The sequence below is a fragment of the Melitaea cinxia genome, chromosome 18 (genome assembly GCF_905220565.1).
Source record: "Melitaea cinxia chromosome 18, ilMelCinx1.1, whole genome shotgun sequence".
Classification (NCBI taxonomy): Eukaryota; Metazoa; Arthropoda; class Insecta; order Lepidoptera; family Nymphalidae; genus Melitaea; species Melitaea cinxia.
The window spans coordinates 5,149,750-5,176,902 of record NC_059411.1 but is presented as its reverse complement, the minus strand read 5'-3'; the positions used below and the strand labels follow the sequence as shown (position 1 = coordinate 5,176,902).

At 33.7% G+C, this 27,153-nt stretch overlaps 4 protein-coding genes across 4 annotated transcripts in view; 2 read left to right on the top strand and 2 right to left on the bottom strand.

Moving 5' to 3' along the window:
- The first annotated feature begins 323 nt into the window (after positions 1 to 323).
- On the top strand, positions 324 to 2,366 carry LOC123662044 (tubulin--tyrosine ligase-like protein 12). Its single transcript, XM_045596932.1, has one exon. The coding sequence runs from the start codon at positions 448 to 450 to the stop codon at positions 2,293 to 2,295; it is 1,848 nt and encodes a 615-aa protein (XP_045452888.1). The 5' UTR covers positions 324 to 447; the 3' UTR covers positions 2,296 to 2,366.
- Positions 2,367 to 2,436: 70 nt separating this feature from the next.
- On the bottom strand, positions 2,437 to 4,273 carry LOC123662045 (zinc finger protein-like 1 homolog). Its single transcript, XM_045596933.1, has 6 exons — positions 4,011 to 4,273; positions 3,831 to 3,942; positions 3,557 to 3,750; positions 3,050 to 3,284; positions 2,780 to 2,900; positions 2,437 to 2,671 (listed from the first exon to the last, which is right to left on the bottom strand). The coding sequence occupies exons 1-6, from the start codon at positions 4,110 to 4,112 to the stop codon at positions 2,488 to 2,490; spliced, it is 948 nt and encodes a 315-aa protein (XP_045452889.1). The 5' UTR covers positions 4,113 to 4,273; the 3' UTR covers positions 2,437 to 2,487.
- A 1,021-nt stretch (positions 4,274 to 5,294) lies between these two features.
- On the top strand, positions 5,295 to 7,656 carry LOC123661995 (28S ribosomal protein S5, mitochondrial). The gene is made up of 7 exons (XM_045596894.1): positions 5,295 to 5,532; positions 5,606 to 5,825; positions 6,145 to 6,278; positions 6,365 to 6,459; positions 6,559 to 6,694; positions 6,923 to 7,122; positions 7,224 to 7,656. The coding sequence occupies exons 1-7, from the start codon at positions 5,385 to 5,387 to the stop codon at positions 7,578 to 7,580; spliced, it is 1,290 nt and encodes a 429-aa protein (XP_045452850.1). The 5' UTR covers positions 5,295 to 5,384; the 3' UTR covers positions 7,581 to 7,656.
- Positions 7,657 to 12,010: 4,354 nt separating this feature from the next.
- LOC123662015 (autophagy-related protein 2 homolog A) overlaps positions 12,011 to 27,153 on the bottom strand; it is a 48,380-nt gene continuing 33,237 nt past the window's right edge. The window contains exons 27-38 of the mRNA XM_045596910.1: positions 22,072 to 22,209; positions 21,497 to 21,680; positions 20,493 to 20,660; positions 19,732 to 19,891; positions 17,793 to 17,960; positions 16,095 to 16,263; positions 15,495 to 15,641; positions 15,224 to 15,351; positions 14,811 to 14,965; positions 14,146 to 14,292; positions 12,747 to 12,951; positions 12,011 to 12,108 (exon numbers count right to left, since the gene is read on the bottom strand). Coding sequence (XP_045452866.1) covers positions 12,095 to 12,108; positions 12,747 to 12,951; positions 14,146 to 14,292; positions 14,811 to 14,965; positions 15,224 to 15,351; positions 15,495 to 15,641; positions 16,095 to 16,263; positions 17,793 to 17,960; positions 19,732 to 19,891; positions 20,493 to 20,660; positions 21,497 to 21,680; positions 22,072 to 22,209 — 1,783 coding nt within the window. The 3' untranslated portion in view covers positions 12,011 to 12,094. The remainder of the gene's footprint in view (positions 12,109 to 12,746; positions 12,952 to 14,145; positions 14,293 to 14,810; positions 14,966 to 15,223; positions 15,352 to 15,494; positions 15,642 to 16,094; positions 16,264 to 17,792; positions 17,961 to 19,731; positions 19,892 to 20,492; positions 20,661 to 21,496; positions 21,681 to 22,071; positions 22,210 to 27,153) is intronic.

Below are 27,153 nucleotides of genomic sequence, written 5' to 3'. Positions count from 1 at the left end.
ACATTGTATTAGTGTATTTCTTGTTGGCGCAACAAATAAATAAATAAAAAAATAAAAATTTGTCACATGCACGTTACTAATTTTAACTCAAAAAGTTTGTTAGAATGTCAAATCCATACTTATATACTCTGGTCAAATCTCAATTAAAATTAAATTTAAATGGCACCACATGATATGTCGATACCACCTTCCGGTTAAAAATAAATAATCGAAATCCGTCTATGTAAAAGATTGTGAAATACTTAACTAGTAAAATTGTCTATTTGTAAATTTATTAAAGACAAAAGTTATTATTATATTTTTTAATACAATTTATTATAGATATGTATATTTTCTTCCAAACGTCAGCTTTTCCTTTAGCTTAGCAGCCCTGCTTTGACATTTTATAAATATTCTCGTGCTGAACTTTAAAATTGTAAAGTTATTTTTTCTTTTACATTCAGTAAAATGGATGGAATATCTAGTTACAGTGCATTTTTAGCAGCTCATAAGCCGCAACTTGTATTATCCGGAGTTCCAGAACACTTTTGGGGGATTTTGTGTAAGAAAATAAAAGATCAAATATTCGATTCCGGTTCAGCTTTTCAGTTGGTAAAAATTGATTATGATGAAGAAGAAAGAGCCCCGTATGATCCTTTATGGAGTGTCATGGCTATCCGGGATATAGATCGAATGAATTCTAGTCATATTTACCTTATCGACCATGCTTGGACATTTAAGGCAAATAGTATTAAAAATAACCTAAGAAATGTGCCGGTCCTTTTAGAAAGAATGTGCAATCTTATTCAGGCTACATCTGAAACAACGGAAGAAAAAATTGAAGAAGTTTGTCAGCGCATATGGAAATATGCAAATACCTATTCTGTTGAAAGTGAAGATCTTTCAGTTGAAGATAGAGTGCCTGTATGGTATGTGATGGATGAATTGGGTTCCGGAATCACTCACTCAGATAATCCAAATTTTCGTATTGTTCCATTCATGTACATACCAGAACAATTAACATACACATTACTGTTTCCTATTGAAAATGTTGAAGAAGGTGATATCATAACGAGGAACTTTGTTGAAGGACATTACTCTGATGCGCGTCAAAGAGAAGCTATGCTTATTCCTTGGAGTTACTATGAACATTTTGATAGTGATTTCAGTCAGGAAGAACCAGATGCAAATTATTTTTTGGAAGGTCATATTGTTGAATCGCTTCCAGATTTAGAAATATTACGTGTAAGAGAAATTACCCCTACTAAATTAAAAGTATTTTCTGAATATGTATTCATTAACCAATATTTGACTGCAACTGAATTTGAAATAGTTGATAATGAGAGTGCTGCTGATATTTTGTGGTACACTAGCCACTTTAAAACTTTTAGAGAATTAAGTGTGGGTTCACCGCATAAATTTGTAAACCAATTTCCTTTTGAATATGTGATAACGATTAAAGATCTTTTAGCTATAATTGCACGAAGAGGTCAGAAACAAAGTAGTGATGAAGATAAACTGGAAACATTGCCCGCGTGGCTTCCAACAACTTTTAATATGAAAACAGAATTACCTAAATTGGTATCATATTACATGCAGAGGAAAAAGCAGGGTTTAGATAATCACTGGATATGTAAACCATATAACCTTGCTAGAGGTTTGGATACTTATATTACCAACAATTTGGACTTTCTGTGCCGCCTTCCATTGTCTGGTCCTAAAGTAGCTCAGAAATACATTGAAAACCCTGTGTTGTTTGATAGACTAGATGTAGGGCTAGTTAAGTTTGATGTGCGCTATGTGGTTTTATTAAAGTCAGTTAATCCTAATGAAGCTTATGTATATAATAACTTCTTCCTTAGACTTTCAAATAAAGCATTTACACTTGATAACTTTGATGATTATGAAAAACATTTTACTGTTATGAATTACAGCCAACAGCAAGGTGTCTCACTATTTAAATTATTGTGTAATGATTTTAAAGAAGCTTGGTCAAAACAATATCCTGATTACAGCTGGAATGAAGTAGAGAAGTCAATTTTTCAGATGTTTGCTGATTTATTTAAGTCGGCAACAGCAAAAGATGCCCCATGTGGTATAGCAAAAAGCCCACAATCTAGAGCATTGTACGCAGCAGATATTATGCTTTCTTGGGATGAAAAGAATGGGGAAAAATTGATACAGCCCAAATTATTAGAAGTTAACTGGATGCCAGACTGTCGTAGAGCTTGTGAATATTATCCAGATTTTTACAATGATATCTTTTCTGTTATGTTTTTGGACAAAGAAGTAAATACCTGCACTAGGGTTTTGTAAACTTGAGAAGAGAATGTTGTTACAAATATTTTCTACCTAAATTATTTACCCATTAAATGGTAAAAGACACATGTTGATGTTTGAAATTTTATTAGTTATTTTACAGAACAACAATTATTTAATTATAATAAAATCACTAAATATTGCTTGATTTCATAAATATTATAAGTGTTAATTAAATAAATACAATGATTAATTTTTCTGTAATATCCTTCTGTCATCATCTTGAATGGAACCAAAAGGACTGTCAACGTCAACGTCTCTATGGCTCAGAAGCAGCAAAATTATAACTAATGCTATTATTGCAAATAACATAATCCAGTATCTTTTATAAATGCCTCCAGCTCTCCTTACACGAGATGATGGTAGAGAATTTCTGAAATACAAGCAAATGAAATATAATAATATAATATATTAGCTTTTTATATTATTATACTATCAGATAAATACATGTAAAATATATACAAAAAATTGTTTCACTTACTTCCACCATCTGCTGATCCATGCAAAAGTAGATTTTTGTTTATATTTATTTTCATCATGATCAAAATTAAGCAATGGTTTTGATTGATCTAACGACTTAAAACCTTTCCTTGATGCTTGACCTGCAAAAAAATTTGTACTATTTTACAGATTTTTGTTTCATTTAACTGCCTTAGCATAATATGGTTAAAACTTAGTAGTATCAATTATAATTTCTATTTAATCAAGATTATTTTGTAAATATTAAAAGCTTACAGGTGTTAATGCATACCTTGTAAGGCATCATTTCTTTTAACCGAAGTATTATCATACATGTTAACTGGTTCATCGGGCATTTGAACAATGGAATGTGGTGTGCTGGCAGCTGATCTATTTGTTGACTCATCATCACTGGCTCCAACTGGCGATGCTCTTTGGATATCGAGTGTATTTTGGAAAAATTGATTTTGATTAGGAGATTGGCTGCGTCTACCTGCTGCACCTCTTAAATCTTGGTCTTCTGAAAGCTGATGATGGAAATAATTTCAAGAATAAATTTAGGATGTTATAAAATACAAATTAAGGTATGTATTACTTTATGACAAACTTACACCACAAACTTTAAGAATTAAGACCAAACCATAAAAAGTCCAATAACAAGTTTTTTTTTCTTATTTACAGAAGATAGAGATAAGTGAGAATTATTAATCAAGAAAAATTAAAGTTAAAAAAAAAACAAGGTTTATTGGTAAATCTCCTAGTTATATATTCATATAGTTTTAAAATGAAAATAACTCACTAGAGGTAATCCCAGACCAGCCCTAGCCCAGTTTACACCAGCCAACTTTTCTCTAAGCACATCCGCTACTGGAGATACTAGGTTTGGAGGCGGAAATACAGGTGTTGCACAGGAAGGACACTGATACCCAGCCGGCGCTGTGGTATGCGGCAATGCTCGGTATCGAGACTCCGCACATTCCCAATGAAACACGTCTAAAGAAAGTATAGAATTTTCGTAATGTAAATAGTTATGTCATATAGAAAATATAAATTAGCAATGATTAGGAACTTACGATAACAAGTAAGTCGTATACATTCTCCTTCAGCTAAACTTTTTGTGCAAATTTCACAAATCGGATTATAATCACTATCTTGAAGCCATTGTAGATACGATTGTATAATGCACTGAAAGAATTCGGATTTTCAATACATAATTTTAAGTTATACTGATTTTTCTAGGAGTTAATTAGTACCTTAGGGTGGTTCGTCACCATACAATATTCACAAACATTTACTCGATGTTCGAAGCAAAACTGATTTGTAACTCTTCTTTTTGGACATTTACAAAGACCCATTTTGACTCTTCTTTTAAATATGACATAAAGTAAAACAAATATTGGGTTTATTTACATAGATTTCACACACAAAAAGACTTATTGATAAATTGAAATGATGTATTTTACAATCCGACATCCGTCAACTTGTCAGCCACGTAAATGAAATGTCAATAGTCAAAGTGCAAAAGTGCAAACTTCTGAAGTTCTGATAATAAATCCGTATTATTATTTAGAAACGACCTAAATTATCTTAGATTTAAAAATCTACATACTTGTATAATATTGATTTTATAACTCCTTACTGTAGTAAGATATTTATCACGAATGAGTTAAGTTTTTTTTTTTAAATTTTTATGAAAAATTGACTTTTATTGCTATTTTAGGAGACATATTTAATACAGTTAATAAAATTTATTAGTTTTTAAAATTACAGTTTTTCATAATAACACTGACCCATTGGTGGATTTATAATATTTTTCATTTCCCAGTTTAGGCTACCTTAAATTTTAAGCATATGTTTTGTTTGTGCCTCAATCAATCATGATATCTATTATAGTACGGACGCGGAGCACGAAGAATTTCGTACATTGACCTTTTTGCTTACTGCCAGTGGTTCTCAAAGTTTTTATATAAAGTACGAAGCTTTAAAAAATCGGTAGAGTTTAGAATTTGGGATGTCTTAGAACTCGTTTTTTGCACACTACACTAATACTATATATATATACATACATATATATATATATATATATTTATTTAATATACAATTGAAATAAATACAATTTGGTGGCTATACTTTGTATATGCAAAAAAAATCTTACATCTGTTGCTGTGTGAAAAAAGACAGAGTTGGCTTTTATCAAAACGTGGCAGAAATTTAAAAAAAACAACTGTCAATGTCAAATTGTGAATGTTATCTCTCATACAATTAGACAAAAACACAATGATGAATTCCTGGGAATCCATTTTGAATTCAGTTTCACTTCAATCCATGTGAAATATATACTCACTACCCCTACAGCTGCATGTTTTCACCATTCCGCCATATTGCGGGCACACAGTTGGCGCCTGACAGCACTCAAATACGCGCTCCACTTATAAAATTCGCCTACAACGCCTGCGGCGCGTTGTGGTTGACATCGTTGCGGGCATTTAGTGGAGCGTTCTCAGTTTAACCACTGTCATCTGTCAATTAAATGCAATCAACATTGATGGAGTGTGTGTTTTGAACCTTTATTAGTTATTACTAACATCTACAATAGCAGAGAACAAGTCTCTGCTTTACGTTTAAAAATGGCTACAAAATTATTAGCAATTAGAAATGTTGTTCATAAGCCACTAAATTTTCTTATAAGCAAAATACCACAATATCAAACTACTGGATATAACCTTAAAAACATTAGTACTACTTCGATAGCTTGTTTAAATTTTTTTAATAAATGTATGTTTGTTTAAAGTTCTTACTTTAGCTAACATTTAATACTTTTCTTTTATTTATTAATATGCTATTACAGTACCAGCCGAGAAACTATGGAAGTCTGTAACATCAGTAAGTAATGCTGGTGCTAAAAAAGGTCGTGGCAAAGGTACAGGTCGAATTCGAATTCGAGATTTGAATCGTGGTCAGGTTATTGGTATTGGAAAAGTTAACATGCTTTGGCCAGGTTTGTCAGCGCCAGTAATACGAGGAAGAGAACTGCTTAAACAACAACGCTTACCAGATGATCCAGAAAGGTAAATGAGTGATAAACATCTGTATAGCATATATAGGTATCGGCATGGATATTGAGCTCTTGATGAAAGAGTGGGGATCAGTGCAGGGCTTGCAAAAAGAATATAGTTTTTTTTTAAGTCAAAAATAAATCAATTGTAAAAGTGCTTCGTACTCATTAAATATCTACTTACATCTAGAAGTTATTGTAATGAAGTTAAAGGTCAACACTTTGTACTATATAAACGTTTATAATGAGGAATCAAAAATAGATAGTTGCTAAATTACCAAGAGGGTTTTACTGTGGTTTTGTAATTTTTTTTAATATTGAATTTTTTTAAGAATGGATAAGCTGATTAAGTTAAGAGACTCCATGACCAAGTTCCGACGTCTAAGATTGAGTCCAATTGAGAGAGGATGGTCTGGTTCACGAATGCCAGGTAGAAGCATTGGACCTCCAGATCCAGTTGGAGATGGTATATTTATTAAATTTATTGTGTTAACCATATTATGAATATTCATTTATATTAGAAATTGTTAATATAAAATTTTTCTTCTTTAGAGGAATTTACTGGATTTGATACAAAAGTCCTGCAACTAAGGTCTCTTCTGATTATGAAAGGAAACCTGGGTCGTACAAGAAACTACCAAGCTATGGTATGATAGCAATATATAAATCACTATGTGGTCATATTATTTGTTAAATTTTAGAGCCACCTAAATATACATTTTTATGACTATATATTAATATAATAGGTTGTAACTGGCAATGGAAAAGGTCTGGCTGGATTTGGTATAGGAAAGGCAAAAGAAGCACCAGCAGCTCTCAGGAAAGCCAAAAACAGAGCTGGCCATAAACTAATGAACTTTGAGATATATAATGGACATACAGGTACTTTTTATTTAAAAAGATTTTCCAATCCTTGTCATAATTATTAATAATTGTCCACTTACATTTTAATTTTTTTTATTTACATTTTTTGAAAGAATATATTGTTTAGAATTATATTATTATATAGAATATTGTTATAGTTAGATAGAAACTTTCTACTTTTAGTTGGACTATAAATTTGTCGACTATTTCAAATGGAAGTCATTGCAGATACTTTTTTATTTGCAGTTTTCCATGACTTCTTCACAGCATTTGGTAAAACTAAAATATATGTTCAAAAAAAGAATGAGGGATATGGCTTGAAGTGTCATAGAGCTATTAAAGAAATATGTCAAGCCGTTGGTATTAAGGACCTCAGAGCTAAGTTAGAAGGCTCTAATAATTTACAACACATTGTTAAGGCATTTTTTATTGGTCTCTTGCAACAGGTAAATAATACTCACAATTTTTTTGAGATATAAAATATTTGGAAAATTATCTTTTTTCCTTTCGTATATCGTTTATTTCATTGTTTCTTATGTATTTTTAGAGAACTCATCAGCAATTGGCAGAAGAGAAGAAACTTCATTTAGTTGAATTCAGAGCTGAGAATGAAAACTATCCTGTTGTTGTGGCTAGCCCATCACAAGTTAGGACTAAGGAAGAAATACCTAAAGATGAGACACTGGATTTCACTCAATATGTCATGAATGACAAAGTTATCTACAGGAGAAAAAAGTTTCCACGTTTCTATGAAACCATACCTAATTACGAGATATATCTTAAAAAATATGAAAAGTTTAGAAATCACGAAAAAATTCGACTAAATCTTAAAGTCGAATATGGCGAAGTAAAAAGCTTTCTCACCGATAAGTACCCAGAAGAAAATGAAGTCAAAGAGACATAAATTAAATCAAAATTTTAGTCTAGAATGTATGTAGAATAATCAATGTAAGATATTTAAATAAACTTATAAAACAAAATTGTGTTGTTCTATTTAAAGTTCTATAGAAAGTTATTCAAAAATAACAACATAATAAATTAGAGAATAAATCTTGTGAATGACAAGTTATATAAATGGGCTAAAACATATTACTTTTACTATCAATATAAATAACGTCATTACACAATTTAAATGATAAAAAACTTGGAAAATTATTTTAAAAAAACAATAGCTGAAGTTATTTACTTAGTTTACTTGTCTACCTATGTAAATCTCGCGAGAAGCTTTTATATATCTTCACCACTTCAGCCTGTAATAATAGGCCTCTTTCCCCATGTAGAAGAAGGATCAGAACTTAATCCACCTCACTGCCCCAATTCGGGTTGGCGGATATATTCCCTACTATGAGTTGAGTAACGATCGCTATCAGGTGTACATGATAACAACCAGGACCGAAGGCTTAACGTGCTCTCCGAGGCACGGTGGGATGGCTGGACACTGGAACACACATACCACGGCAAACATCTGTATGGCCAATACCCGCCAAAAGCCACAAACCAGTGCTGTGACCGTTGCGACAAAAGGTCGTTTTGTATAAAAAATTCCTAAATTGTGTAATGATGTTGATGTTGATAGTAAGACTTAAATTCTTTTTAGGGCATTGAAAATAAAAGCTTGTTTTTAAAAAGTTTTTTCTCTAATTATTTATTTTTTACTTTTAGCTCAATTGGTTAAAATATGTGTTCCAAACAGTGGCGTAGCGTAGTGGCAGGGGCGTCCCGCCCCGGGATGCAGTTTTTAGGGGGCGGCAAAATTTAACAATACTTAAATAATAAAAATATTTTGTAAATATTCAAAACATGTTTTGTTGCATTATTTTTATCGCAACTACAAATTCGAACCGATTGAAAGGAGCACGGAATTTTTAAGTACTTATTTTTGGCGAAGTCGGGGAATTCCTGTTTGAATTATATTATGTAGCGACTGGCAATGTCTTTACTTGTGAAAATTACACGTTTATGACTAATAATAATCATTGAGAATGACTTCTATTACATACAAGATGTAAGGGACAGCTATCCTTTAATTGAAACCATTAATTCGGACGATTATTCTGAGTATCAGACAAAAAGAATTTTCTGTCGCAAAACTATAGAGAAAGACATCTGGAGGTTTTTTATACCTCTCCAGTGAGTGAAAAATCACTCTCATTCATTTAGAATCATATTCTGTGGTTAATAACTATTTCTATTGCACTTATTCTAGCCACACAATCGTTGTTGACTTTGGAACCACGTAAAAAAGTGACATGCCAAAAATAAACAAACCAAAAAAAAAAAAAATTCGAATTTTTCTGACAAGAAATTCCACTAGTTCTAAACTCAGAATAGTAGTTATGAGTATACTGGCGAATTTAAAAGATAGCTGTCCCTTGCATCTTGTATACATATTATGTTGAATAATGTATCTAATGTATAGTATACATAGGGTTGCCAACCATACTTTATAATAAAGTATTTTACTTTATTTTTGGTAAATATACTTTATACTTTTGCATACAAATAAAGTATATGAAAATACTTTATTTTCAATCTTTACTGTGATGCGTGAAACAAGATACTCATTATGGGTACTTAACTATTTAACGGTACACATAAGGTAAAACGGATGATGGAAAGGATTTAAAATTACTGAACGAAATGTTAGATGACAGATGTGGTGTTTTGAATGTGACAGGACAGGTGACAATCTGACATTTGTCACAGATGTCACTACTCACTATCAACGATATTGTAGAAAAATTGACCGTTGGCTTTGTTTATATGCAGTTAAGGAATCAATGGTTGGAAAAATTGTTTGACCTTAGCGAAGATAACTGGCTTTCAATACTCCCTAACGTGTCCTTAAAAAATGCGGTTAAATTTGAAAATTTTGAAATGATAATTATAAAAACTAAATTACAAGACGGATTAAATGTTAAGATGCAGGATATATATTCCGAATGTATAAGACAAAAAAAAATCACTAATGATGATAAAAAAATTTCAGTGAAAAGTACAGTTGAAAAATGGCAATATATACTTAAAAATGCACCTGATAGCTTACCAAATATAAAAAAAAATTCTTACTTACTTTCTGTTCCCACTACTTAAGCTTTTACTGAAAGGGTTTTTTTAGTAATGAATCTAAAGTAGCGAGAAGAGAGAAATATAGCGTCAATAAATTTAATTAGAAACGAATTTTTATTTATATAAATTTAAATAATGATTTTTAAACAAGTTTGAAACATTTAAATATAACAAAAAATTGTTAGCATGTGCTAAAGGCACACAAAAATACGTTTTTAAAGCAATAAAAACATAAAATTTGAAAAATACTTTTTTTTTCTTCCAAATACTTTATTTTTTCCTATCCAAACCATTTTATACGTTTTTTTTTGTCAAAAAAAGTTGGCAACCCTAAGTATACATTAAATTGAAATATCTATCTGACTTATAGATTGTACTACACACAAATATTTTAAATATATTTCTTTTCTTATTGTGAGTCAAAGCCAATAAGGGTTTAATGGCATTGTTACTGTTGAAATAAAAATGTATATAAAATCCATTACAAAAAAAAAAAAATACTAAATAAGAGGGCGGCAAAATTTTCTTCCGCCCCGGGCGGTCGACAACCACGCTACGCCACTGGTTCCAAAATTGAGTTCTAAGATTCCACTCTAACAAACATAGATTGCAAGTTAAATAAAAACTTTTAAAAATGGACATGAACAGTCAATGACACACGTAAAATAAAAGAGGTTAATGATTTATTGTTTATATATTATTCATAAAAGGAATACAATTTTTATAATATTTACAATTTTTAAGATATATTTATTTCACTAGCCTAGAAATATCACTTGCAAAAGTACTTTTATAGTTTGTTATAAATAAAAAATAATAATATCATTTAAATTCAAACAGCTGGCAATACTTCTCACATTTGCTTACATTAGAGGGTTGCTCGACACGCACTAACGTTAGGGAATCGTCAATTAAGAACCTATAAAAATATTTTGTAAAGTAATCACACCAGAAGTGGTTCTATGCTAACTAAATAGGTATTAGGAATATGACATTAGAATGTTGTTTTTTACATAGATTTTTTCGAGGCCTGTTTTACATATAGTTTTTTTTTGTATTTGCAAGAACACTTCAGTGGCTGTTATTAAATCAAAAGTAGGATATGATTGCTGTTAGTAGTTATATATTATTAAAAATAATTACTTTTTTATTTTTAAAAAACTGACAACGACACAGTACCTACAGAATTTTATTTTTGTTCCTACAGGTGTACTTACTATATATATATGTGTGTGTGTGTGTATAAATGGTTATACACGTAGTTTCATGATGGAAAATTCATTTTGTGGTGAGATTCCATACACATGGTGATAACGAAGGAATTTCCTAATAATAACTAATCAACTTAACCAACTTACATTTTAAATTTTTTATTTATCTATGTGTATATGTGAATGTATGTAAGTGTGTATGCATATGTATGTATGTATAATTTTATATTCTATTGTAATGTATTCTAATTTCTATAACAATTATTTGTACACTTCCTAACCGCTTTTCTATGCGCTGTCCTATACCCAAAGGTTGTCTTGAAGAAATTGCTCTTTTAGCAATAAGACCGCCTTTGTACATCTTCCTCTAATTATACTACTTTTGTTTGTATCTTTTAATGGTGTGCAATAAAGAATGTTATTATTTTAAACTCATTATGTACTAACATCTAGATGGAGTTAGTCCCAAAATGAATTACTCAAGTCAAAAGATACAAACCAGGAAGGGTAGGTGGTACCTTTACTACCTTTATAGTAGTAGGCTTGTTAACCGTTGTTATTTTTGATGATTGCTAAGCCTGCTTGTGCAACGCTTTACTTTATTTACGAAAATATTCACAATGGTTATATTTAGGTTACAAAAATTGACGTCCATAACAAGTTTAAGTGTCGTGTACGAGCAACCGGCACTATCAATAAGTGTAATGGAAAATTATTTGGAACATTACTTTTACTTTTTGTCATGGCACCCTATCAATCATACCAATTTTAATTAAAATTATTAATATTTACAATTATTTATAACTTAGGACACATTAGCAACTAAATGCTTCAAAATGCTAGTCCAATCTATATAATTAAGCACCATTTTTGTGTACATCGAAACAGTACACAACAGCCTTGTATAAAGCAAAATGAAGCAAATTGCTTAATCAACAATGATATGATTTAAATTTTCTTCATAGATTGTTGAAAGGTCTCAACAATAGAGAATACAAAACATTTTATTGTTTTTTTTTTTAATTTTCTTTTTAAAATACAATATTTTCAGTCATTTTTTTTAAAGAAAATTGAGTCTTTTATTTATTCTAAAAATATATCTATTTTGTAACTGGAATTGCTAATATTACACCATATCTTAATCAACAGCATCTGAAAAAAGAATGCCTTTAAATATTAATTTAACAAACATTTAAAACTAGAGTTGTTTGAGATCTTAAATTACTAAAATTCTGGTTATGTAATAAGTTTAAAGATCTTTATTTTCTCATTTGAAATCATAGTCATTTGCATGAGAAATAACAACATTTACATGACAGATTTAGTTACAGCCCAGTTTGTAGGGGGGCAGACCTGGTCAGTGAGTTTGTAGGGGGGCAGACCTGGTCAGTGAGTTTGTGAATCATGTAACCAATGCGTGAGAGAAGTTAAAAGGAGAAATAATACTTGAATGATCCCTAAATATTATTAAATCCTAAGCAAATAAACAAATTATTGGTTTCATAAGAGTTGTACACACTGTAGTTTTAAGACATGTGTCTCTGTTGGTATCTTTATTTCAGTAAATTATACGCTTCAGCCTGAAATATCCCACTACTGGGCATAGGCCTCTTTCCCCATGTAGGAGAAGAATTAAAGCTTAATCTACCGCACTGCTCCGATGCGGGTCGGCAGCTACAGAATATTACAGCTAAATAATAAAGTAGTCGCAGACGTCTATAAGCTACGGTAATCGGTCACCATCTGGTAGCCGTACTCGTCTGTCGATTAGTAGTGGTTAGAGCGCGTACCGGGCGGCGGCGCGCGCCACTTGTCGGCGTGGTCGCGCGCGGCGTGCGGCGCCAGGTGCGCGCGCACGCCGCCCAGCAGGTCGGCGGCGCCGGCGGCGGCCAGCGCCAGCGGCGCCACGGCCGCGCCCGGCAGGTGCCGCAGCACGCCCGCGCCGCTGCCGTCGCGCGCCGCCGCCGCCATCGTCGCCGCCGCCTCCGCTATCCCCTGCGACAACCACGACCGGTAGGTATCTTATTATTATAATAATATAAAAAACTAGTAACATTAACAATAATCAGTAGACATATGTACAAAAGGCGGCCAACAAACTTTAGGGCAAAGGGGATGATATATTGATGGAGTAGTTTAGATTACATCTTACAAAACAGTTTCATCTTTTACACAAAAACACCAAATATTTGTAGCTATTAACGTTGAACGATAAAGAGTATATAAGGTATTGAACTATTGACGTTGTCGTATTCAGCGAGTTCGGACTTACATACGTCATACACGACTTTTGTCACCAAAATAGTTGATAGCGTTTTCGCGGAAAAAAAAGGTTTAAAATGTAATTTAATTTTATGGCATGAAAGCGTGTTTATTTTGCCGAAATATTTTTTTTTGTGGCTTTTCGTTGGAAAATCAACAATTTGAAGTACTTTTTCAAAGATGAAAAGAGTGAAATACCCTATTAAAATACTAGAAATATTTTTTTAATAATTTTATTTAATATTTCTGTGGTCCGGGTTTTTGTCGCCTATAGACGTCGTTAGCGCACAGGGCTCGCAAGCCCCAAGTATAGGTAGGTGACTTTGGCGTTCAAAAGGTTAAATGAATAAATAAATTTGCATGACAATAGTAGTGCTTACTTTGGGGGCATCTATTAATTACGTGAGCTATTTTTCGATTACCCCCTTAGGTGAGATTTGCCTGGACCTCCTTTTACGTAAGAGAAACGTCAGCTTAAAATATTTTAAACAAAATTTATTTTTATTATTCGGGAAAATAATAAACCGTTCAGGTATACTATAGTTAATTTATTTAAATTAAATAAAATTAAAAATAAATATTTTTTTTAATTCTTTTGAACGAGTATTTTAATAGCCATAAGATTTATTTTAGCGGGCAAAATAAACACTCAAAATATATATTTTTTAAATATATTATGTAATATTTTATATTTTTTTGAAATTGAGGTGAGATTTTCGATTATCCTCCCCTCGGATTTTGATGAGATTTGGGGATATTTCATTGGACCCCTCCCCCCATTTTGAGCTCACGAAATTAATTTTTCGACGATACGATGACGTATGCCCACTTTTTATGTTTAGAATTTTGTTTACGAGCCGTTCAATGTAGAACTTATCTCGTTCGAATATGAAACAACTTTCAAAATATATGTTTATTCAAAAGTACCTCTCTGACAGTGTTGTAAGCACTATTGACCCCTTCTCGGATGTCGGCGGGCGGGCGTGAGTCTCGTCGTCGTCGCGGGTTCCGCTCTCGTAATGCCAGTAGCGTCGGGCTCGGGGTCAACATGTCGCATGCCGTTTCAGCGGTAGCCTGTATGTAAAAATTATAAGAAAATGATAAAATTATAATTGTAGAATGATGTGTAATAAATAATCGGTCGCAAGGTTTACTAAAAATTATAGTGAAAACGATCCCGGTACGCTTGCTCGCCGCCAGTTGCACGATGTATCACCAACGCCGCCACTGCACACGTCACACACCTGTATGAGGTGCAGCAGGCGCGCCGTGATGTCGAGCGCGGCGACGGCGGTGCGCGCGGTGAAGGAGGCGGCGCCGCGCCGCAGGCCGTGCACCAGCCGCCCGTCGCGCCGCCACTGCTCCACCGGCAGCCACAGCAGGTCACAGATGTCACACACGTCACACACGTCACACACCTGTATGAGGTGCAGCAGGCGCGCCGTGATGTCGAGCGCGGCGACGGCGGTGCGCGCGGTGAAGGAGGCGGCGCCGCGCCGCAGGCCGTGCACCAGCCGCCCGTCGCGCCGCCACTGCTCCACCGGCAGCCACAGCAGGTCACAGATGTCACACACGTCACACACGTCACACACCTGTATGAGGTGCAGCAGGCGCGCCGTGATGTCGAGCGCGGCGACGGCGGTGCGCGCGGTGAAGGAGGCGGCGCCGCGCCGCAGGCCGTGCACCAGCCGCCCGTCGCGCCGCCACTGCTCCACCGGCAGCCACAGCAGGTCGCAGATGCCCGTTACTGCGTCACAGATACACATATATTTGTCGCTGAACCTCGAACAAGTGGCTAGCCGTCGAAGAGGAGAAATTGAAATTATAAAGGTATTTTTATGAGCATTGAGAGCGCAGTTATCGCAGTATGTGCAGCATGTCGTTGTAGAGTCCTGCAACTAGCGCAAGAGCCGTAAACATTAAATGCTCTGTCTACAGATAACCTCATTTTGAACACCTAAATTTGTTGTGAAGAGCAATAACAAAAACCAGCGAAACGACTTACTGATCTGTAAAACTGCATGCATCGGACCCAAGCCACTCAGTAGACCGGGCAGCTGATTGCGTTTGATATCCGACAGCCACTCAGATACGCAATATTGAATCAATTTTTCATAGCCGAGGAGACCATATCTGTAAAAACAATTTTTATAAATTTTACAATAAGCACAAATAAAGTAATAACAATAAAGAAGACATTCTTTTGAACTCTCAAATTTTCATACTTTCTTCTTATCTAAAAAAATGTTAAAATAATAAACATTTATAAAACTGACCTATAATCAATTCTTTTCAGAGTCATTTCTGAATATTGGAGAGTTCCGAGACCCATGATCAGACTAGTCACTGTTCCTTTTGTAACGTCAATACGTTTTCCAACGTAGTCCAACCGGATTGGTACTTCAGGAGAGAACACTATTCGCCTGTAGAAGGGAAATGTTACAGTTTATTAAGAAAATATCACGCGATACCATGGTCAGCTGTAAATACATTCTACATTTGGTTTTTTAATAATAATAATAATAATATTCTTTATTGTACACCAAAATACAAACCAACAGAGTAGTAATTATAAACAGATGTACAAATGCGATTTTATCGCTGAAGAGCGATTTCTTGCAGATAACCTTTGGGACAGGACACGATACAGTAGTGACAGATAGGAAGTGTTACAATATGAAGATTCTAAGGATTAATGATAATAGTGTTTAATAGATTCCATAATACATACGCGTACACATAAATACATTCAAATATCCATACATAAATAGACACAAAAGTACGTATATTAATACGTGTATAAATGATGAATTTAGTTTAAACTAAAATCTGTCATATTCTAAGCCTCAGAATCTTCTGCTAATAAAGGTATTTACCGGAAGTATATTGGCGAGTTATCTGTTGGCTCCGAATCAGGTACTTTAGTTGGGGGTTTTTCTTGATCAATGCCCAAGCGCTGGAAGTCTTCCTCTAGTTGTATCAGGTTGTTAGATACTAGACGTTCTGCTTCATAATTTTCCATTATCGGTTCATTATCAGGCATCACTAGAACATAATATATTTTAAAATAGGTTTTTTATTACAAAAAAATTTTTTGCAAGCAAAGATGATATGTAGAGATAGATAATAGAGTGAAAGCATTTAGAAATAATAGAATAATATAAGTTATGTTATATATAGGTTGTTCAACTCCTAACTGCATTCCTTTAAATGGTTCTGTAGGTGTTATAGATCACGTTCCAGATGCAAAAATTCCTAGACCTTTTTTAAATTTTACTTTGTCTTATTATACAAACTTCTCTGGCAATGTTCTTCTGCATAACCGTCCAATACTATTTTTCTTAGTCTTATGCTGCACACAACTAGAGAACCATTTTTATTTTACTGACGAATTCAGCTAAAAATTGCTTATTGGAAAGAATTATTTTCCTTGTAGAATGTTATTTATTGTAAATTATTGCCGTGGTTATGCACGCATTGGATGGTTATGCAGAATTAATCTACCATAGTAGCTTGTATATTAGCTTAAAAATTAAAAAAAGGTTTTGAAATTTTTTTCACACCAAATGTGATCTTTTAGACCTACAGAACCCCCCATTTGAGAGAATGTTGTTATAAGTCAAACACTCTATATATATCTATACATATATCGGAGAGCAAAATATGCTAAGTGAAGCAGATTGAAGAAATAGTTAGGTCATGTTATAATAGCAACAATTACTCTTTAGCTGGGTAAAGCAGTTTAAACTTGGGTGTATGTAGTTGATACAGAGCTGGCAAGCGGTGACCTCATTTTAAAAAATAAACATATTGCGTTATACAGGGCTCACGCTTATTTTTAACGCTATAGAATTGCTATTATGGCAGGTTGCTTTGGAGACGGAAAAGCAGTTTTCATTAAATTATCTAAGATGATATTTTGAAGACGATTAGAGAACCTAAGCATGATTTCAGACCCGACTTGAATTCACTAAGTTATCAATATTAATCCATTGCATCGTAAGTACATATTGTAAGAGACTAAATGAAATATTGTAGTGAGATAGGAGAAGTACACTCCTGTAAAATGTAATCGACGTTTTATTTCAGTCACCAGCCTCATATAAAGTTCACTTTTAGAAGCTCGGTTATAAGAGTCGATTGATTTGATTGAATCTCCGCTTGATACCTAAATAGTACTACATCTACACGAAATCTTTATATTTACCATATTCAAATGTAGAAATTTGTAACCATGCACTAGAACATAAACATTTAGCATATTTATTATTGATGCAGGTTTAACACCCAAGATGTACTTCATCTACAAGAAGTTTCTTTCTAAAGTCAGTTTCCCACCTCATGCTTTCTCATCTTCTTGTAAAATAGGTATTTTGTCTACTACGTCCCTAATGTCAATCATCAGGTGTATTAATATGTACTATATTTGAATAGCGACATATGTGACCATGCACTATAACATATACATATAGTATATTTAATATAGATGCAGTTTTTTTTTTTTAAATAAAATAATATTAAAAGACCTTCAGAAGTTCTGAGTCGTGAACCCTGGACAATACGACGATTGTTACCAGATTCGTTGAGCGAGAGGCAGTCCGCGTCACCGATTGAGGTGGGCGTGGGCGGCGGGTCGCGGAGTCCACTGCCCAGGCTCATGACGGGCGGCCGGTGTGTAGGCGTCGTCTGCCGGGATCCGGTAGTTTCCGTCGACAAACCGCCCAAGCTTTTTGTGTCGTCGTCTGTTTCAATAAATGGAATTTATTTTTCAAAAAATCATCAGGTGAGATCACAGTAAAGTGTGTCTATATATTTAAAAAAATGTTTCATGGTTAGAATTAATTTATTATAATTAAAAAAAATATATAATGACAAAATTTTCTTATTATAATAGAGGGTAAATTACAAGCAAGATTTAATCCTTTAAGTGAGTGTGGAGACAGATTTTATTACATAGAAGTTTATTATTAAATTTGATAAAAAAAATGTGATAAGGTATACACTCAGCTGAAGTAGTCTGACGTCGTAAATAATTTTTATTTTGTATTTTTTTCCTACATAAAATATTCTCAAAAAGTGAAAAGGACTAACTATAATTTAATATTTACATTAAAAACAATTAAAAAAAAAAAAAAAACTATTTTAACCCAAAAATTCTTAATTTCTTTTGAAACAAAAAATATTTATACAAAAAACATTATCCCTGTTTATTAATCAAACTTCACTTTATATATTAGATATTTCTATTCGCAACAGCTGGTGAAATAAAAACTTGTAGTTTATAAGTTGATAGAGTACATTATGTGCGAGATAAACTTTACGAGCCATTTCACAATTATTCGCTCTGCAAGTTTAGGTAAATTTGGTCACATCGCGCGAGTCGTACGAGCCTCGCGATCTTTGTTCTACTTAGTATAGTGTTACAATCAAAAATACACCTTGAGCTTTATTAATAACTATGTTATAAAATATTTCTTACATAATAAATTTTTTAAAAATTTCAAGTATACAACAGTCAATAAATTTAAAATAAAAATAAAAAATAAATTGTATGAAACATTTTTTAAACTGATTTAGTTTTTTAAGTTTACGAATGAATCGAATATTTGCGATATAAGTAAAATAGTATTTTATTATTCTCCAGAAAACCTGGAGCAATCAAACATATTTATTAACAAATAACATAATTAAATGCCTGTTTGTATTTATAATGTGAGAAAAAAAAATTAAATTATAGAGTTGTTTACAGAAATTATCATTATGCAATTTTACAGTAATTTTCGCATATTTTTTTATTTTTATGAAAATATCAAATGCGGTTTATCACTCTATAACAATAGTCGCTTGGCGCGTGTGACCGAAAGAGAAGGCTGCGCAGAATTTGGCGTAGATCTTACCTCTAAGAGCGCTGGCGCTCGACTGATTTACTGGGTTTGATACGTGGTAGTATCTTTTTATTATTTAATACAAAAGGTATTAAATTTAATTGAATATTTTAATTATTTTTTTTATGTTCCTAAATGATGTAAGTTTACTTTGGCAGAGATAGTTCCTTAACATTTCTTTGTTTTCGAAGAATAATATCGCTTTTAAAATTGTACTTATTTGGAAAATATTTGCAACTTTAAAATTTTATTACAGATTAACTGAGATATAAATGGAAAAAAAAAACCTGCATTATGTATCAACAAAAACATATTCCGCATATCACCATATTTTTTATATAGTTTTAAGGTAAAGGTTATTAAAAAATAGGACTTTAAAGTACACATTTCGACCGTTTATCCAGGGAGACGGCTGATGAAAAGGTTAACAGTTTTATACATACAATATAAATCAAAATTCTGATTCATTACCACAACAAAGGTTCCTCTATTATATTTCAAAAATATAAATTACATTATTGCATCCAATACTGAGTTTAACGACGTCAAAATATTACAATTTCGCGGATTGTTACCGATTTTTGTGAATTGGCTTTTAATAATTTGTGGGCCATAAAAGGGAACTTACCATTCACGTCATCTGATCCAAGTTTATTGAAAAAGTTAACAATGAATGACATTGTATCTTGATCCAGGTTTATCCATAGCGGCAAGAGAGAAATCTTGAGGCAACACTCTTGAGTCGGCACTGCGGAGTTGACTCGGAGGTGGACAGCTTTTATTACCAGCTAAAAAAATGAGACAACAATTTAATAATTGATTCATACTAGATTGCGTAGGGCATAGTAAGAAATATCTCGCTAAAAATAGTAAAGTCTGACTGGGGAAGTACGTCAATCTTACAAAAGTTCGTAGTCAAATAATGCAGCTTTTAAATAGTATTGTGTTCCTTTGAAAAGTAAGGTTTCCAGAGCTTCGGGGAAGATTTGGGGGTAAGGTGCAAAGGGCTTGTGATGCTTCTTTTCCTGTACAGATGCTCGGTGGTAAACGTGGTGGTAAGCCTTTGATACAAGTTAAAATAATAAAAGTTTGAGATGCTTAAAACACATTTAAGTAAAGCATCTGTTGTATTAATTACACTTCACAGCCAAAGCGTCGTCAATATTGATATATGTCAACCATTCAAATGAAAACTTCTATTGATATATTTTTCCTACTTTCAATTATCTTATTTAATTGCTTGTTAAGTTATATCGCAACTATTTGTAAATTTTAGTTGTTAAGTTGTGAATTGTAATATTTATATTGTAAAATATTTGTCACGCTTTTATAGTTAAATTTAAATTAACCGCTCGTACAAGTATGTAGAATGTTACGTTATTGTCTTACCATGTGGGCATTTATCCTTTCAGGCTCGTCTTTGCGTGTGTGATGGCTCAGTAGCTTATTTATATCACTACACAATATTCTGTCTAGAACTTCGACCTTAGCGATAGCTAATGTCTGTCTAGAAGCATACGTTCCCCCTTGTGGATAAACCTCATGCTGGAATTTAACCTGTGGATAAAATCAGAATGATAGTATTGTTATTTTTTTCTGGCCAAACAGATTTTTTAGGATTTTTACATATTCGATCAATTTGATACGGTATTGTTTTTAATATAGGATATTAATAGTTAAATCACTTAGGTGCATTTGAGGAATACTTGATATTTAACACGATGCTCTTGAACGCTGACAACTATTGAGTAATGTGTATTTATTTTTATTGTTTAGAAAAATGTCAGTCTTATTAATCAACTCCAGCTTAACCCAGTCAGAGCCTCGGGTAAGACATATGCATGACATAATTTCGGTCTTACATCATTAACATTTAACATTACGTTGAAAATTACGTTGTCATCTTCAGTGCAATATTACATTCATGATGTGATGACCTTACCCTTATGGAATTTAGAGCTGGCAGTATAATAACTTGATTTATTTTTATTTTTACATAACCATAGCTAGAGAATAGACTGCGGTGGTACTAATGTTAAGTGATCATTGCAACTTGGAACAACGGTAAATCCATTATTGGTGCCGTTACTCACTTGGCCACAACTACTCAGTATCCAGGCGTAAACAGGTAATACATATTTGTATTTATATGTTCTTGACGTATATTCTTTTTCTATATTAAATAAAAGTTCATTGAAAAAATGGCCGTAAATGAAGGTCTCTATGTTGGGTCCGATCAGAGGTGAAGATAACTCACAAGATGGAGAGGCATAGCTTGCTCGAATATTTTTTGGTGGTCCCAGAGCGACCGTCTGCGAGCGCATACACTTAGCTTATATCGTATTACCCCCCCCCCCCCCTCGGAATATTTCGTGGTGTTGCCCGACCCTAACCTTCCCGAGGCAGAGGCGCACGTAGTTGCGGTGGTCGCGGCGCGGCCCGCCGCGCGTGCGCAGGTCGCGGCGCGCGGCGGGCGGCGGCCGCACGCGCTCGGCGCCCGCCGCGTAGCGCACGCCGCCCGCGCGGTACGCGGCCGTGACGGCGCGGCCCGCCTCGTACTCCTGCTCCGGGCCGCGTCTGACGGTCGGTACGCTTTCGATGTATATTATGTCAAATAATAAATACATTTTACATTATTTCACTACTTTTAAGGTAGATTTTATCGGTGTACATTTTATCTCTATGCTGATTTTATGACACACTATAAAGTGTAAATTAAAAATATTTAAAATTTTTTTTTTAATATCATATCAAAAATTGACCGCTCCAGCGGGGTTCGAACCCGCGTCTCCGACTGACCGTGTTTAGAATTCCTAATGTGTGGGTAACACAAAAATAAAATCGTACATATTAAAAATATTTAGTTTTACAGATCCGACCCCAAGCGATCATTGTAATGACTCTTGTTGTCTCGTATACAAACATGAAATAGCACGATAAAACTACTCATAAAAGTTTCGAAACTCACTTTGGGACCGTCGGAGAACCGTGTCTTCGCGTGTCGTCGATGCTGACTGTTTTCTTCGTGGAAGTTGTGTCACTCGTCTGATGAAAATCGTTTCCAGCGAACAAATTCCATGTAACGCTTAGTTCACACAGCGTATACCTAATATTTTTTTTTAAGTATTTAATTATTTAAATTTTAACAAAAAAATATAAATCCTACACGTATTATTATAAAACGATGTTTTTGTCGTAGTTTGTGTGAGTCTGACACCAATGACGGGACTTGATGATGCACTATCGTTAATATCATCATTATATACAAATCGTGCAAAGCCGAAGCAGGTCGTTAGTTTAAAACAGGCTGATATGTTCCCGACTCCAAGCTCTTATTGTATACATCTTGATTTTTTTGTTTAGAACTCATTCTAATATTAAATAACTACACTATACTGGATCATATTTTATAAAAATAATTGTTTTTACTCACAAACAAGCCAAGTAATACAGAGGTAAATGAAAAAATAGTCAAGTAAATATGCATTATTAGCGATAATTCAAAAAGTACTAGTCATATCTCAATTAAATTTAAATGGACCAAATGACACGCACCACCTTTCAATCAAAAAAAAAAAAAAAAAAAATAATAATAATAATCGAAACCAGTCTGTTTAGAACGTTTACCAATTTTGTGTATAGTTAAATATCGTTGTATGTTAAATTAGTCAAGCGCTCGACAGATGGCGTGCGGATCAAAATAGATCGCGCTAAAACTTTATTTACGTGGTATAGTATGTAAGATTAGTAATTTAAATAAAATAACGATCGAGCTATCGGAAGTCGGTGCCGGTGGTCGATACGTAGATCAGAATACTGTCGTGGTTTTATTTATTCAACCCTTCAAGTAGTTCACAACTAGTCCAAAGTCGACCCCCAGCCGCCGTAGCACGCCAAGTGTTATACATTTGGTTCATCGAGCCGGACGGATCTGTTCCTGGATTTTTGATTAGTAACCCGTCGTTGGTTACACCCCCGCGTACTCGCAGTGGATCGCTGCACGAAGAGTACGTGCAAAATCCAGTTTCCAGGAGAAGACAGTACAACCGACGCGCCATCTTCCGGAGGATAGAAACATCCAGTCCAAGCTTTCAACGAGCCTCAATAGAGGGCACCACCAGTCATTTGTATAGTGACAGATCAACCAACATAGCAGTGAGTCAGTGAAGTGCAATTGTAAGTACATTTAATATTCCTAATCAAATAGTGCAGTGTATTAAAATCAAGTAATTTTGAACTTTAAATACATCAAGATTTTAACTTAGAAAATATTTAAAGAAATTTGGACTTAGTAAATTTTATAAACTTTTATGAAGAGATCAAGGACTTAGTAGTTTAAAGTTAGTTATTAATTTAGTTGTAAGATTGTTTGCATGTTAGACTTAGAATTATTTTAGAAAAAACGAGGGAACGGGGAACCTATGCCCGATTTTTTGCCGAGTAACTTTATTATTTAAACACTTGTAAAATTTTCGGTAATTTTTAGACATGTATTTCTACCCTCATTATTTTAGTTTTATTTTGTTGTTGTGATTTTAAGTTTATTTTGTTTGTTATTTTTACTACTTCATTTCATCAAGTTTGCATTTATTTTAAACGTTTATAGGAAATATTTATAATTGTTTTAGTAAATTAAATATATAATAAATATCGTAACAATGGAGGGATTAGTCAATGTTTTGAAAGACATCCAAAATGTTATCCAAAAAGGTTTAATTAACTTTAAAAAGAGTCCTAAGGATAGGCTAACTGTAGAGTATATGGAAACTAGACTTGAGTTATTAGAAAATGATTGGGCTTTGTTTAAAGAAAATAATACAAAACTTCACGAAAATTACAAGGCTCAAGAGGTTAAACCATTCGTTGATATTTATGATAGTGCTGAGGACACATATATTACTTATAAATGTTTAATAAAATCATTGTTAAATAAATGTAAATCAACAAATGAGCATAAAACTAATGAAAAATCTAATTTAAAATCAAGTTCAGTTAAGTTACCTAGAATAGCCATTCCTACTTTTAGTGGTAAATACAGTGAATGGACGACATTTCGTGATTTATTTGTGTCGCTAATAGATAAAAATGAATATTTAGACAATGTTGAAAAGATGCATTATTTAAAATTACACTTAACGGGTGAAGCTGAACAATTTGTAAGGCATAAAGAAATTTCTGATTTAAACTACTCTCAATGTTGGTCGCAGTTAGAAAAACGATACAGTAATAAAAAATATCTTTCAAGTTGTATATTAAAAAGATTGTTTGGTCAGAAACGTATTTCAGTCGAGTCAGCTACGGGTATAAAGGAGTTGCTCGACACAACTAATGATTGTTTAAATGCGCTCACAAATTTAAAGTTTGATGTATCTACATGGGACATTATCATCATCCACATAATCGCTTTTAAACTCGATCCTGAAACACGTAAACAATGGGAATTAAGTACAAATAATTACGACTCTAATGAATTGCCTACTTATGAGCAGTTTGCCAACTTTTTAGAGAATCGTTTTCGCGCTCTTGAATGTATAGAACCAAAAAAAGTTCATCATGCCGCCGGTCCACATTCGTCTAAAGCAATGGTAGCGGTTAGTTCCGGAGGGATACGTTGCGAATATTGCACCGAGTCACACAAACTTTGTTTCTGCAAGAAATTTGCGAAACAAACAGTTGAATTTAGACGTGATTTCGTTGTAAAAAATAATATGTGTTTTAACTGTCTAGGTAGTAACCATAATGTGTACAACTGCCGAAAACAGACAAAATGTAAAGTTTGTCAAAAACGTCACCATTCGTTACTGCATCCAAGCGGTGACACTGTTATTCAAAATCAAGATACTAAAGCAAATTTGACTACTGTTAATGCTAGCTCATCAACTAGTACTAATCATGTAGTTTCGTGCTTATCTACAGATAAAGTACTCACGCCTCGACAGGTTTTATTAGCCACAGCGCTTGTAAAAGCCGAGTCCAAGGGGGGTGATTACAAACTAGTTAGAGCCTTGCTCGATCAAGGTTCTCAAGCGTGTTTGATAACAGAGTCCACAGTACAATACCTAAGACTTACTAAAATTCCTGTTAAAGGAATAGTATCAGGATTAGGTAATAGGTCAACCATTTCTAAGTATATGGTACATTTAAACATTCAGTCGCGTGTAGATCCAGAGTTCAAATTAAAAGTAACAGCTTATGTGCTTAGTAAAATTACATCATACTTACCTGAACAGAGCATAAATAATAATGTTTTTGAGTGGATCGACATGAATAATTACGATTTAGCCGATCCTCAGTTCAACCAATGTAATAAAATTGACATTTTATTAGGTGCAGATGCCTACAGTTGCATATTAAAAGAAGGCATAATGAGAAGTCCAGATAATGGTGTAATTGCGCAAAACACCAGCATAGGATGGATATTATCAGGTGCTGTAAACAGATCAAACGATAGTTCATATAGGACCCATTCTAATATAACAGTAATGCATATCCAAATGAAAGAAGATGAGATTCTTAAGCGATTTTGGGAAATCGAAGAAAAAATCAATAATAAAAAGATGCTTACTCCAGATGAACAAAAATGTGAAGAATTCTATAAAACTACTACCTCGAGGCAAGAAGATGGAAGGTACGTAGTAAGATTGCCGTTCCGTATCGAAGATCCTCAATTCGAAAATACACGTGCTATAGCTGAAATGAAATTTAAGTCATTAGAAAAAAGATTACAAAAGAACAAAAAATTAAAACAACAATATACAGATGTAATAAATGAATACTTACAGTTAGATCATATGAGACTTGTAAAAGAGGGTGACAACAAAAAGAAAGTGGCGGTTTACTTACCTCATCACGCTGTTATTCGAAACGACAAAACCACAACCAAAGTTCGAGTAGTATTTAATGCCTCTGAAAAATACGGTAAAGGTGTTTCGTTAAATGATACCTTGATAGCTGGTCCAACGTTGCAGGCTGATTTGAGATACACAGTGATGAAATGGAGAGTTTATCCTATTGGTCTCGTGGCTGATATTGTTAAAATGTATCGCCAGATAAGGATAGCTGAAAAAGACACTATGTACCAAAGAATACTATGGCGAAACGACCCTAAAGAAGAAATTAAGGATTACGAGTTGCTAACGGTCACATTTGGTACGGCTTCAGCACCATACCAGGCAGTTAGAACTCTGCACCAGATCGTGTATGATGAAGGTGAAAAATACTCAAACGCTGCTGATAGGGTTTTAAATAGTTTCTATATGGATGATTTGATGACAGGATGCTATAGTATTGAGGAGGGTTTAGAAATATATAAAGAAATGACAGAATTATTAGGAAAAGGTGGAATGTTATTACAAAAGTGGAATAGTAATGATCAGGAGCTATTAAAAAGGATAAGTTCAGTACGAATTGAAAAAGGTCTAAGGAAAGCGGAAACAGCAAATAAAATAGAAACTAAAGCAAAACCAGGACAATTAGGCAATGACAAGGAAAGGGTTATAGAAGATAAGGATGTAGATATAAAAATAGATAACATTATTAAGATTTTAGGACTTACTTGGAACCGTAGTAAAGACACATTCCAGTACACGGTGAATCTCCCGCAGCTAACAAATACACCTGTAACAAAAAGAGCTGTAATTTCAGACATAGCAAGATTATTTGATCCTCTGGGATGGTTGGCTCAAAGCATCGTGTTAGCAAAAATATTTATTCAAAAATTATGGCTTGCAGGAATCGGTTGGGATGAACAATTAAGCACGGATCTGGTACAAGAATGGCATACTTACCGTCAGGAACTATCTCTTCTTACCAAGGTTATGCTACCACGATGGCTTGGCACTAGCCCAAACGATGATCTTGAGCTTCACGGGTTTTGTGACGCTTCCAAGGCTGCCTATTCAGCGGTAGTATACTTGCGAATGATTGATGTCACAGGTAAGATCAAAGTTGCTTTGTTGGTGGCGAAAACTAGAGTTGCTCCTATCAAGCAGATCAGTATTCCTCGCTTAGAATTGTGTGGGGCAGTTCTTCTTTCAAAGTTGTTGATAGA